The sequence below is a fragment of the Elgaria multicarinata genome, chromosome 20 (assembly GCF_023053635.1).
Source record: "Elgaria multicarinata webbii isolate HBS135686 ecotype San Diego chromosome 20, rElgMul1.1.pri, whole genome shotgun sequence".
NCBI lineage: Eukaryota > Metazoa > Chordata > Lepidosauria > Squamata > Anguidae > Elgaria > Elgaria multicarinata.
The window spans coordinates 17775821-17789958 of record NC_086190.1 but is presented as its reverse complement, the minus strand read 5'-3'; the positions used below and the strand labels follow the sequence as shown (position 1 = coordinate 17789958).

The following is a 14138-nucleotide window of genomic DNA, read 5'->3' as shown; positions in this document are numbered from 1 at the left end:
GGCCTTGGCCTTCCTCTCCCCCCGCCTTGCAGCGCTCCGAGGGCGGGGAAGCCGGGAAGGGGAAAGGCGGCCGCAGCCTCAGCCTCCGCCTCCGCCTCCGCCCCGGCCCTCCTCCGGCTCCTCGGCCCCGCCTCGCCGCCGAGCCGAAGGAACGCCGCCCTGGGCGGCTAGACGACGACGCGAGTCCGCCCGATGTCGCCCTGAGGCAGGGCCCGCTCGCTCGCTCTCCCGCCCGCCCGCCGACCCACCTGCCCGACTAGGCCGCGGAGCCGGGGACTCGCGTGGCGGGCCATGCCGTAGCGGCCGGGCTGGCGGCGAGGGCCGTCCCGCGCGCGCGCCCTGCTGCGCCCCCTGCCGCCGCTGCCGCGTCGTCCCCTGCCGCCTCCATGTGGCTGCAGCAGCGCCTGAAGGGGCTGCCGGGCCTGCTGTCCAGCAGCTGGGCCAGGCGCTTGCTGGCCCTGCTGGGCTTCCTGCTGGTGGCCTACTGGTACCTGGGCGGGGCCCTGCCGCGCCTCGTGGCCTGGAGGCCCGGGCAGGCCTCGGGGGGCGCGGCGGGGCCCTGCCTGCAGGCCGAAGCCCGGGCCTGGCAGGCCTTGGCCCAGCAAGGGGAAGCCAGGCTCCTGCAGGCCGGCTCCGGCCTGGCGCCCGACCAGGCCGGCTCGCCCCCGGCCCTGGTGGGCAACGGCTACCTGCTGCTGGACGCCGCCGCCAACCGGCTCTGGGTGGCCGCCGGGGGGAGAAGCCCGCCGGCCACCCCGGCCCACGCCACCGAATACGTGGCCTTGGCGCAGCTCCGCAGCCCGGCGAACGCCGTGGCCGAAGCGGGGGCCGTGGTGGCCATGCTGAAGGACGGGGCCCTCCGGGGGGTCCGGTGCATCCAGACCGGGCCGGCCGACCCCAGCTGCGTCACCGTCCGGGAAGAGCTGCTGGCCCACCGGGGCCGGCCGCACCTGTACCTGCAGCGCGTGGCCGTGGCCAACCCCACGGACCGCTTGGTGGCCTTCGAGGTGACCGGTCCGGCGGCGGCCGGAGCCGGCCAGTTCATCACCAGCATGGAGAAAGCGGGCGACCGGCAGTTCTTCCTCTCCTCCGGCCGGGTGTTGCAGCCCGCTGGCGACAAGGTGGTGCTGGTGGTCGTGGCCGCCAAGAAGCTGGTCAACCGGGTCCAGGTGGCGCCCAAATCCCAGTTCGAGGAGACGCTGCTGTCCGTGGTCCACACCTCTGAGCCCATCGAGACCTCCCGCTTGGAGGAGGCCTTCAGCACGCTCCGGGAGGCGGCCAAAAAGGAGATGTTGGAGGTCATGAGGATGAGGACGGAGGACTTGGTGCAGGAACACCGGCAGGCGTGGGCCGACCTGTTCATCTCAGGTGAGGGGTTGTGTCGGCTTGGCCCCGCACCGGTGGCTTTCCCTCGAATCCACAACCGGGGCCAGATCCGAGTTTGCGGGAGCTTCCGGCGGTGTGCTGTCTAGCGGCCCCACTCCGACTTCGGTTCATTGTGGTGGCCGTGAGAGCCACCGCATTCCCAATTAGCGCCATTTTACTTTCCCACAATCCCCTGGAGCAATGCTATGGCTTTCCCTCGAATCCAGGGCCAGATCTAAGTTTGCGGCAGTGTGCTCTCTAGCGGCCCCACTCCGACTTCGGTTCATCCTGCTGGTGGCGGAGAACCACAGCATTCCCAATCAGCGCTGGTTGCCACCATTTTATTTTCCCACAATCCCCCGGAGCGATGTTATGTCAGGGGGATTGTGGGAAATTTAAATGGTGTCTGGCACGAACCGGAACGTAACTGGGATAGGATTTGTCCGTTGAACCTTCACTTCCAACAGAGCTATGTGTTTGAGGACGAGATTTAGGAGGCGTGTGTAAACCATGCGTGTCAGCCTGTGTTTGTGTGAAAGCAGCATTGGGTACTCTGGATAGAGGTTATTCAGGAGGGTGGGTTTTGCTACTGCACTACTCATTCACTTTTTATGTATAGGAATGGAGGAGCTTCAAATCTGTATCCCTCTCGGGGTGGTTCTGCTTTTTATCACAGTGTCACGTGAATGAAAGATTCAGGAACCGGGGATACGTAATGTACCCTTGAAAGAAGAGCATGTGATTTGGATAATTCTGCTGATGCTTCAGTACCCTTCGTGGTACTTGTTCCCTTCGTGGATTTTAATTCTTAATCGTAAGCTGATTTGGAGATCCTTGAGGCTAAAAATTGAGGAATAAATACAGCAAAGGACAGTAAAGAAATGAGGCTAAAGGCCTTTATGTCCCATACTGAACATTGACTAAGAATTTCCTGTTTCTCCTGTGTGTTCAGTCTGATTAGGAGCCGCTTCTAAGCATATGCAGAGTGCTTGCTCCACTGACTAATTGCAGCTCACGTCCACAGAGCTGCTGTGAAACTTTTCAGTTGCTGGTTTCAGCCCTATGACTTTGCATTTTGCTCTCCTCCATAATAAAATGCCCTGTCAGGAGGGAGAGATTTCCTCTCTCCCTGAATGGATTTCGGCCTTTTAATCACAAGAATGACCATTTCTGATGTGACATTTTTCCCCCCACCTATAATTTGTCATGGGGCATTGCAGTGGATTTAACCTTAGGTCAAAAGAATCTCTCTCCCTCTGTGCCTCTATAGTTTGATGCTTGTGATACAGTATTTATTCTATTTATATTCCCCCAACCCCGTTCCAACAAAAATGGCACTGAAGCTGGCTATTTTTGTATACGTGGGGTGATACTTAAACTTTTTCCAAGCTACTTTGCCCTTGGATTTCATAAATTTCTGCCTAGTAAAGGCAAAATATGTAGGTGGCTTACCTAGGTATGTTGCAAGGCATATTTAAAATCGAAGCCATGGGCCTAAAGAGGTGTTGCAACTCCTAGTTGACGTTCCTTCTTTTATACGTGTTATTCATCATTCTCAGTCTTGTGACAAAGGGCCCTTTGTTTACATGCAAACACAGGCTTCCTGCTTCCGCACGCCTGTAAATTTGCAGCTGGCTGAACCAGAATAGTGTAAGCAAACTGGGGTTTAGAACGATTCAGGTGTATGTCCACCCCTACACAAGAGGAGCCCTTCTGGATCAAAATGAAGGCCTAGTTACCCCAGCTGCCTTTGGGAAGCCCACAAGGAGAACGGTGTGTGGGTGGAAGGCAGTAGCCCCTTCTGCATTTGTTCCAAATAAACTGGTCTTCCGAGACAAGGTGCCTCTGACCCTGGAAACAGTACAAAGTTTGTTCAGCCTTTGCAAATTGCTCGCTCTCAATCAAGCTTACCTTGCAGGATGATCATTAAGGAGAAAAATCATTTTAGACTTGTATATTTATTCTATTTTATGTGTACACTGCCCTGAGATCCTTGTGATATAGGGCGGGATATAAATGCTTAAGTAAATAAATAAAATGAATTAGTAACAGGTAACATTTGTATAGCTCATTTCGAAGGGTTCAAAGCACCTCCCGGTAAACCAGGAAGGCAAAACCTCAGGTCCAGAGGAGAAATCTGGCCTGCTTCGATCCCAAGCCCAGATGGCCCACGACCTCTTCCGCTTTCCCCAATTTTTTTGGGGGGGGGGTGTTTCCTGGTGTTTGTGCATTCTGAAAGGTTGAAATGCCTTCTCTGAACCCTTGATTGCTGTCAGTAAGAGCTTTCTGCTCAAAAAGGGTAGTATTTTTGTAAATTGGCCCACTCAGGGTGACCATATGAAAAGGAGGACAGGGCTCCTTTTTGTATCTTTACCACTTGCATAGAAAAAGGAATTTCAGCAGGTGTCATTTGTATGCATGCAGCACCTGGTAGAAATTCCCTTTTCATCCCAACAGTTAAAGCTGCAGGAGCCCTGTCCTGTTTTATACCTGGTCAAGATGGCAGAGCTCCTGCAGCTTTAACTGTTGTGATGAAGAAGAAATTTCACCAGGTGCTGCATGCATAGAAATGACACCTGCTTCGATGCAACTGTTAAAAGATACAGGAGCCCAGCCCTCCTTTCCATAGAGTCACCCTACTTTTGCGTTTGACCCCGGCCAACGCTGGAATCCAGGGGTTGCTCTGAAAGGAGCTTTGGGGCTGAAAGAGGTTCAATACCCCCGTCGTAAACTTTACAGTGGCCTTGTAAAGTCCGCTGTTGTCACCCATGCTGCAGTTGTGGGGACTCTTTGCTTACTGGAGGCCATCCAGCGAATGTCTGACTGGGGTGAGAATTGAATTTCCCAGCTCACGGCTTCGTCACAGCAGATCAAGGTCTAACCCTTGAGCGATGGGGCAAAGGAAGGCGATATCTCTAAATAATCCCTTCTGTTTTCCAGGGGTTGAAATGAGGAAGATCACCGATGCTCACACCCCCTCCAGCGACACCGTCAACATGACCTTGTACTACGTCCTGTCCACCACCCCGTCTCCCCTTCTCGACCCCCTCCTCAGCAGTGAGGAAAGGGAGAAGATGGAAGCCACCTTGAACTACGCCGACCACTGCTTCAGCGGCTACGCGACGATGCACGCCGAGAACCTGTGGCCGGCCCGGCTGGCGACGGTGCCCCAGGTCCTGCAGCTGTCGAACCTGTGGAAGCTGACTCTTCAGAAACGGGGCTGCAAAGGCCTCGTGGCCGCCGGGGCCCACGGCGTCATGCAAGGCATGGTGCTGAGCTTCGGGGGGCTGCAGTTCACCGAGAACCACCTCCAGTTCCAGTCCGACCCGAACGTGCTGCAAAACAGCTACTTCCTCCGGGGCATCCATTACAACAAGGACCTGATCAACCTGGCCGTTCTGTTGGACGCCGACGGCAAGCCCTTCCTGCACGTCTCCGTGAAGTTCCAGGAGAAGCCGGTGAAGCTGTACGCCTGCGAAGGAGGCTGCACCAACGACCCCGTGGAGCTGACGTCGGAGCCGCACGGGCACACCTTCCCCGTCATGGTGACGCAGCCCATCACGCCGCTGCTGTACATCTCCACGGACTTGGTGCACCTCCAGGCCCTGAGGCACACGCTGCACCTCAAGGCCATCCTGGCCCATGAAGAACATATGGCCAAACAGTACCCCGGCCTGCCTTTCCTCTTCTGGTTCAGCGTCGCCTCCCTCATCACTCTTTTCCACTTGTTCCTCTTCAAACTCATCTACAACGAGTACTGCGGTCCGGGGGCCAAGCCCCTCTTCCGGAGCAAGGTATAAACCCAGCCCGGGACTTGAGTGCCTGATATTGAGTGAACTGAACCCACCCCTCAGGTTTGAGAGCGTTCGCCTCTCCCCGCCGCCCTGGAAGTCGGAAGTATCGGAGCTTGGAATGTCCTGCGGATAAGCAGCGTGCGTGCAAATGTGTGCGTGTGTGCGCACGCACGTATGTTTACTTTCATAGAAGGCAGCAGGAACTCGACGGGAGATTTGTACCACGCAGGGGGGAGTCTAAAATCAAGGTGGTTTTAAAAAACGCACTGTCTGCTCCTATTAAAAAAAAATATTGAGGGTGAGTGGGTGCACAACCGTAGCATTCCTGCTCTTCAGGGCCCTTTTCCCAGACTGCAGTTGCTTCAGAACGATTGTGTGACGATTGTGTAAAAAGTAGCACGCCAGCTAATGGCCCGAGCTCACTGTGTTGCAGCTCCAGTGTCCCTGTTAGAAGGGATCTGTTCGGCTAAGATCTCAGCTGGCATGAAGGTCGCTTTGCCTTGTAGACAGATGTGCACAGTTACCCTGAAACAATTGTCAGGTTTGGGGGTGGGAATGTGGCCACTGCTTCTTGTAAATTGACCCGCTGTAGGGTGTCGGGGAAGGGCAGGCTTTGCTAGAACTCTTGGCGGCAGTAGGACTTGTGGTTTTGAGTTATTATTAGATGCTCCAAGTTAATGGTGCAAAAAGAATAAGAGAGGAACCAGAGGTGAACAAAGAGTGGACCCCCTTGAGTCTGCCTCCAATACAGTCTAGTCCAGAAAGAAAGAAAGAAAGGAAGCTCTCCTTGGCAGGTGAAATGTTCAACGTTTAGTGACAGCAGCAGAGAAAACAGAAAACTGGAGGAAGGCGTGGACGTTGTCGGTCTGTTTTCTTCTCCGGAGGGAGGGGAGATAGGAGCTGAAACAGAGGGGAGCTACAGTCTTAACTGGGCGTGGAGTTTGAGCTTTGCGCTTTCCGCGAACATTATCCGTAGACGAAGGGTAGGGGGTTCTGGAAGTTTAGTGGGTTTGGGAGGGGAATAAATCATTGGCTTCGAAGACCAGGGTTCAGTGTGAAAGTATAGGGTAGGAAGATGGTGCATCTCCTGCATGGTAGAGCAAAGGTGTCCAGAAGCTCTTTCCAGCAAGTGCTCTTTAAGTACGATTCTTTTTAAAAAAAATGCAACAGAGGGAGAGAAGTCCTTTGTATATAGTGCGTGCGAACTACTGGAATCCTAGTTCTCTCTTGATCCGCTTCCGTGCGCGTTTCTTGCTCCTGGAAAATCCAAGCCTCCCATTGCTTCCGCACCTCCACCCCACTTCCCATCGCTCTCTTGTTAAACGTTCCCAGCCCAGACTGCAATTCCCATCATTCCCGCTGGCCATGCGGACTGGGAGTTCCGGGATTGGCAGTCCCAACGCATTTGCAAGGCACCCGGTTGGGAGAAGGTTGTGTTTAAACCACCCCGAAGCAGTCGGTACACAGAATTGCCGTTGGTCCCGGCAAAGCTGCCGACGAGCGATTTATCCACGGTGGATAAACTGTGCTGGTTGAGAAGCTTTGAAGCTTTGACAGCTCCTTCCTAGCAGCTTCAGTACATCTCATCCCATTGGGAGCCCCACATTCTTGGAAGGGGCAACCCGCGAAAGCGGAGCCCCGGACGACAACTATCAAACAGTGCAGTTGCGCGTTACTAAATTCCGGGAGTGCAGTTGCGCATTATCAAATTCCGAGAGTGCAGTTGCACATTACCGAATTCCGGGAGTGCAGTTGCGCATTACCAAATTCCGAGAGTGCAGTTGCACATTACCGAATTCTAGGAGTGCAGTTGCACGTTACCGAATTCCGGGAGTGCAGTTACGCGTTACTGAATTCCGGGAGTGCAGTTGCGTGTTACCGAATTCCGGGAGTGCAGTTGCGCGTTACCGAATTCCGGGGACTAAGCAACCCAGCACCTTCCAGATGCTCTGGGCTACATCTCCCATCATCCTTGACCCTCAGCCGTGTGGATGGGGCTGAAGTCCAAAACACCTGGAGGGTACCAGGTTAGCTAGATCTTGCCAATAAAGAAGGCAGAAATGCGGCCCTACAGAGATGCCTTCACATTTCCCCCCCTCTTCATTTTTAAAAAAGGAGTTTTGCAGAATGTCCGACTTAATCATTAGGAGCAGCTTGGCTTGCTCACGTTAACGTGGTTCAGAGCTTGTGTGTGTGTGTGTGTGATTCAAAGATAGCCCAGGAAAAAGATGAACACGGAGCAGAAATTATATCCGATTGAGTGTCTTCTTTTAAACTGTGACATGAACGGTGTGGCATAACAGTTCTCCCCAGCCTGGTTCTCTCCAGCCCCAACACATCTCGAGGAACTGGGCTGGGGAACCCTGAACGACGCCTTGTGCTATTAACTGAACCAAAAGATCTCTTGAGTGAGCGAATGAAGGAATAATATCTCCTGGATGCTTTGCATGAGCAACCCAGCAGTGGGCAAAGCCCGCGGGGGCCCTTTGAGACAGCATTCCCTTTTGTGCCTTCTTGGGAAGGGGGAAATGGAACTATTGGTGGTGATTCGAGGATTTATAGTAGCGCTTGTGTGTCTTTGCCTTGTGCGAATCTGTCTTCTTTTCAAACCCCCGTGTCTCCCATTAAAATTTACTCTTCAGTGGAGAATACTTGAAAATGACATTACGGCTTTTTATTTTGAAGCTTAATGTTGATAAGAAGTTAATAAGTAACACCCCCCCTTTTGTTTTTAATTCTTTCATCCGCAGACTTAACCTAATTGGAAAATTCCACTTTTTCTCTCTCATAGCTGAATGTTCCCCTCGTTTCTTGTGTGTACTTTAATTTATTGTTAGCGGATTTGGAACGTCGATTCTTCGAACTGCAAGGCTACTTCGAGAGTGAATAACAGCCAATTAAGAATGTATATGTATCTCACACTTTGATCTAGTGCTGGTAATAGGGGTTTCTCAGCCTTCCTGTGTGCAGAGTGTACAAAATAGTCAAGTTTAATTAACGTTATGGGGTGAAATGAAATGTTTGTTCTTGTTCTAAACTTGTTGCAAAGGTTCCGGATCGCGGGGAGGCAAATTTGGTGATTTGAACGCCATGGTTGTGATTATTTTAAAATACCAAAGGTTTTGGGTTGTCGGTTTTGTTTTTTTTTAAAGGAAATAAATACCTTTCAAATTTACACAAACTGGGCCTGTTGATTCTTCATTTATTTATTCATCCCATTTCTATACCATTTAGTATCTTAAAACGTCTAAGCGGTTTGCACCAGCAAAACATAATGCAATATTAAAAAAAACCAACGTAAATAAATGCATTCAAACATGACAACAACAGCAATACAGAGTAGTTTCAAAGTCCATTACAACCCAGGGAAAGGCTGAGTAAACAGATAACATCTTCAAGAGGCGTTTACCGCTCACCTGTCGAACCAGAGCTTGCCTGCCGCTACTGAAAATGCCTGCAAACCTGCTATTACCTGGTGACGTGTTGAGTCTTGTTTTGCCTTCGGCTTGGTGAAGTTACCAGCTCTGCCTCAGTGATCCTGGCTGTAAAAGGGAAATAATCGAGAGCTGCATTCACAAGGCTAGGCCAGACGTGAGAGGAAGGTAGATCTCCAGGTGTTTTGGACTTCAGCTCCCAGAAGCCCCTTGACTGCTTGGCTAATCATCAAGAATGCTAGGAACTGTAATCTAAAATACCTGGAGATCCATTTTCTGCCCACCCCTGAGTTAGACATCTAAATAGCAACTATGTCGTCCTGTGCCTATCCTCTGTAACATCTCTGTTCGATTATCCATCTTCTGAAGCTTATTTTTCACCTGTCTTTCACTCCTTTTGCATTCTCCTTTCACTACTTTTTACTCTCGCTTTCCTAACAGCTTTAGTTTAACTCAGATGGTAAGAGAGGCTTGATAGCACATTGGGTATAGCGGAGCTGATTCTTTCCTCGCAAACAGCATCTACTGCTTCAGAGAGTTAATCAGCGGATAGAATCATAGAATCATAGAATAGCAGAGTTGGAAGGGGCCTATAAGGCCATCGAGTCCAACCCCCTGCTCAATGCAGGAATCCACCCTAAAGCATCCCTGACAGATGGTTGTCCGGCTGCCTCTTGAAGGCCTCTAGGGTGGGAGAGCCCACCACCTCCCTAGGGAACTGGTTCCACTGTCGTACTGCTCTAACAGTCAGGATGTTTTTCCTGATGTCCAGCCGGAATCTGGCTCCCTTTAACTTGAGCCCATTATTCTGTATCCTGCACTCGGGGAGGATCAAGAAGAGATCCTGGCCCTCCTCTGTGGGACAACCTTTTAAGTATTTGAAGAGTGCTATCCTGTCTTTTCTCCATCTTCTCTTCTCCAGGCTAACCATGCTCAGTTCTTTCAGTCTCTCTTCATAGGGCTTTGTTTCCAGACCCCTGATCATCCTGGTTGCCCTCCTCTGAACACGCTCCAGCTTGTCTGCCTCCTTCTTGAATTGTGGAGCCCAGAACTGGACGCAATACTCTAGATGAGGCCTAACCAGGGCCGAATAGAGAGGAACCAGTACCTCACGTGATTTGGAAGCTATACTTCTATTAATGCAGCCCAAAATATCATTTGCCTATCTTGCAGCCACATCACACTGTTGGCTCATATTCAGCTTGCAATCTACAACAATTCCAAGATCCTTCTCGTTTGTAGTATTGCTGAGCCAAGTATCCCCCATCTTGTAACTGTAATCATCTCTATTTCTCATGGCCCCACATCTATTCATCAAAGCACTGATTATCCACTGGTGCCGTTGACACTTCCCCCCCTTAACTTAATTGCCACGCAGGGGGCAATTTTCAAGGGGGAACTTCAACTGGGGACAAAATGGTCCATTCCCCCCACCCACCCACATGCTGCAATCTCTTCTTTCCCCCAAAAATCTTCCCCTGCATGGGAATTATTTATTTATTTATTAAATTTATATCCCGCCCCATAGCTGAAGCTCTCTGGGCGGTTTACAAAAGTTAAAAGCAGTGGACATTAAAAAAAAGTATACAAAATTTAAAACCATCAAAAAATATAAAAACAACAGTATAAAACAGTATCCATTTTAAACAACAACAGTTCTGTTGTCCGTTAAAAAACAAACAAACTTAGCCTATGTTGTTAAATGCTGTTAAATGCCTGGGAGAAGAGAAAGGTCTTGACCTGGCGCCGAAAAGATAACAACGTTGGAGCCAGGCGGGCCTCGTCAGGGAGATCATTCCACAGTCGGGGCCATCACCGAAAAGGCCCTCTCCCTTGTTGCCACCCTCCGAGCTTCCCTCGGAGTAGGCACTCGGAGGAGGACCTTAGATGTTGAGCATAGCGTACGGGTAGGTTCATGTCGGGAGAGGCGTTCCGTCAGGTATTGTGGTCCCAAGCCGTGTAGGGCTTTATAGGTTAAAACCAGCACCTTGAATTGGGCTCGGAAACGTATAGGGGAGAAACTTCTTTCAAATGGTTTGGAAAGACCTGCGTCACCTAAACAGTTTCCGGGAGCCTTTTTTGGGAGCTGAGAAGCAGGATAGAAATTCATTAAATAAATATGACCGTGTGTGTGTGTGTGTGTGTGTGTGTGTGTGTGTGTGTGTATTAGCTTATACGACCATGATATATGGAGGTTGGAGGAGAGAGCAGATTTGGGACAATAGGTTTTGCTCATCTCTATCTCCACGCTTGCCTTCCCCAAAGAGTGAGCCATTGGTACCTTCCAATTGCTGCTTTTGGAAATCAAAGAGCTGTAGAGGAGATTTCTCTCGGCCTCTTCCTGGAGTTCTCTTTTCCCAGTTCCTGACTTGGGAAGGGTTCTTATGTCACCGGCCGGCAGCCAACGCCTCTTCACCTCCTCGACTTCGGTCAAGGGGAAACCCAGCCCGAGCCAAGAAGGCAAGAAGGTACCCCAGATCCCGGAGCGAGTGAACTCTTGTAATGAGTTCTTAACCTGCAAGTAAGTGCTAAGAGGACCAGCAAATGACAAATTCATGCTGAATTTTATTGATGGGAGAAGAAAGCAATGACTCCCTGTGGAAACACCCAAAAGCCCTGGGGCAACACCCGGTAGAATATTTTGGGGTGGGGGATTTATTTATTTATTTATTTATTAAATGCCTTTCTATGCACTGGATAAATTGTTCTCACTAAAACAGCCTCCTGATATTAACTAACGAAATTGACCAATATTTGGTGAAATGGATGGAATTCAGAGCTTCTTCTTTTTTTAAAGAATATTTTTTCCATTAAACCTCTTTTCAAGGAGAACAACCCCAAAAACCTGGATTTCATTATACAGGGCAGACGAAATGTATTCCCACTCTACAAGCCTTCTGCACGGGGCATGTTTTTTTTTAAAAAAAATCATCTTTAAACCCATTGAGAAATTCAGTTGTATCTACTAAATAAGACATACTGGTCAAGAGTCTATTGAAAGCATGAGGGATTTATTAACATTAAAAACAAGAGAGAAACTGACTGCAATTCGGAGTACTTTTCATTTACGCGAACTTATTTGCTCTGTATTCCTCCTTTCCCCTCCAACAATATGTATTTGTTGTAGAAAATAATACAGATCTAAAGATAAACAGGAACTCAATAGCAAAGGGATATTTTCTGCAAAAATTCCACCTTTAAAATAATTTGAGCTTGCTAAATATTTCTTAATGCGTTTTGTGAGTTATTGCCAATTTGCACTTAAAAGTTGCCGAGACAAACGGAAAGAAAGAAAATATGTATCTCATAGATGTATGCCGTTTTCCCCTTTCAAGATTCTTCTTTACTGTTTTAAAAAATTAAAATGGCTTCTGATTACATTTGGAGTCTTGTTCCAGGTCACGTCAACACAATGTCTTTCTAAACCAGTTTAGATGTGATATGTTTCCAAGATTCAAAGCCTCTTCCCCAACCTTTGGACAAGAGTAACTTAACAGGAAACCATGAAAGAAACCTAGAATGTATTTCATTGAACAACAAAAAAGAGAGAATTTTTTGCCCAGCACAACCACACCTTGTGAGATACATGTGTGTCTAACTTCACCTCTGCACTCCCCCAAACATTAATCCACTAAACTATTAGAGGTTTTCACTCCAACAGTGATCACAAATACTGAATTCTTGCATCAATATGTTTTAATATTTGGAAAAGGAGGGTGCAAACCCATTTAAAACCTATTATTTTTAGATGATGATCACAGAGTTTTGAAAAATACCCCAAAGTCATGGATATTATTCAGAGTAAGTATTGCTTTGTTGGTCTAAAACTCAAAGTACTGTAGCAAATTGGCAAATATTCCCTTTTTTTTCAAGAAACAGCCAGCAAATTCTCGATCCTGTTGCTACGTTATATTTATGGTAACTCTTGTGATAAAATTGGCGATCAATCTATCTCTGTGCATCTCAGCTTGCCAAAGGATTTGTTTTTTACAACTACAAATTGTAAACCGTTTTCATACATCTTGAGTGGTCTTGAGTTACTTACTAACTTGGTTATTGATAAAATTGCAAAGAATTTGCAGGGCCAAAGCAAAACCTTAATTGTTAGGTGTTTTGGGGATGGAAGCTAGGACAGATAAACCAGTTTCAAACCAGGTCCTGCTATATTACACAATTATTACACAATATTACCACAGAAGACAGGAGTGTGTCCTAAGAGAAACAGACGTCCTTTGAAGTGCAGATAGATTGAGGTGGAAATGCTAAGCAAAAAAATAAAAATGGGATCATCTTTTTTAAAAAATAAGGTTACCTTGATCTCGCTCTTTCGGCCATCTTGATTATGTTGAAACATTTGAGAATACTACAGAGAAATACAGCCTTTAAAATAAAAAATAAAACCACCTTTTAGCTGTTTTAAATGGGTGGGTTTTTTTTGTTTTTTTTAAATGTACGTTAAAGATTTTATATTACGTTTTATTACGTTGTGTCTGGCGTTGTCATTTTTGTGAACTGCCCAGAGAGTTTTGGCTATTGCGCGATACAGAAATGAAATGAAATGAAATGAAATGGATGATTGAAAATGCTTTTCTTCAATGGTCAGGGAGACCATTCTGGGCAGTGCTGGCACCAGGTTTTGGGTGGCCCTTGAAGAAGGGCTCCCATCCTCAGTGAACGTAGCTTCTCACCACAAGTGTGGTCTGGGCCAGAGCGAGAGACAGGTGAACAAGCAAGTTGCAATGGTGTCAAGGAGAAGCAAATCTAAACAGCCCAAAGTCATAGAATCCTAGAATAGTAGAGTTGGAAGGGGCCTCTAAGGCCATCTAGTCCAACCCCCTGCTCAATGCAGGAATCCCCCGTAAAGCATCCCTGACAGATGGTTGTCCAGCTGCCTCTTGAACCCCTCCTGAGGTGTGGGCTCTTGGCAAATGCCCAATCATTTCGACCCTTGACGCCCTGATTCTGACTGTGTCTGCAACCATCTACGTCTCCTAAACAGACTCATATTTATTTATTTATTTATTTATTTATTTATTGCACTTATATACCGCTCCATGATGGATCTTTAGTCCAACTCTGGAGAAAATGACATTCCTCTCTGTGTCATAAAAGGCAGGCAACCTGATCTAAATGCAGTCTTTATGTTGCACCTCAGCAAAAACACAGAGGACGGAAGGTACTTTGGGAATTCTGTTCGGCTGCGATTGCAGGGTGCGTAAGATATAAATAGTGAAGTCTGTCAGTGGTGCAGGGGAAATACTGACACGTAAGGACAGGCGAATCAATCAGTTTTGCTGTATTTGCATTTTTTAAATCTCAAGTTCTTTCTCTCTCGAATGTGAAGAACTTTCCACGTTTTGGTAAATTCTGATTAAAAACAAACAGAAACTACATTCCTACCCATCTCAGCAGCCAAATGCAATAAGGTGCATCTAATTCTTAGCATGAGTAAGTCCATGATGTGGCTGATGGCCACAGAGGTGTTAAAGAACACGTAGGAAATCAAACCCAGATTTTTAAGAGCAAAGTACTCAAAGCCCTGGAG

General features: G+C 48.4%; 1 protein-coding gene across 1 annotated transcript; it reads left to right on the top strand.

The window, feature by feature from the left end:
* Positions 1 to 386: 386 nt before the first annotated feature.
* Positions 387 to 8340, top strand: KIAA2013 (KIAA2013 ortholog). The gene is made up of 2 exons (XM_063145166.1): positions 387 to 1368; positions 4306 to 8340. Exons 1-2 carry the CDS (start codon positions 387 to 389, stop codon positions 5163 to 5165), a joined length of 1842 nt encoding a protein of 613 aa, XP_063001236.1. The 3' UTR covers positions 5166 to 8340.
* The last annotated feature ends 5798 nt before the right edge of the window (positions 8341 to 14138 follow it).

Bases quoted from the DNA above. Each gene is read 5' to 3' on its own strand.
- KIAA2013 (XM_063145166.1), top strand. From the start codon at position 387: ATGTGGCTGCAGCAGCGCCTGAAGGGGCTGCCGGGCCTGCTGTCCAGC. The intron at 1,369-4,305 runs GTGAGGGGTTGT...TCTGTTTTCCAG, and splicing joins GGCCGACCTGTTCATCTCAG to GGGTTGAAATGAGGAAGATC.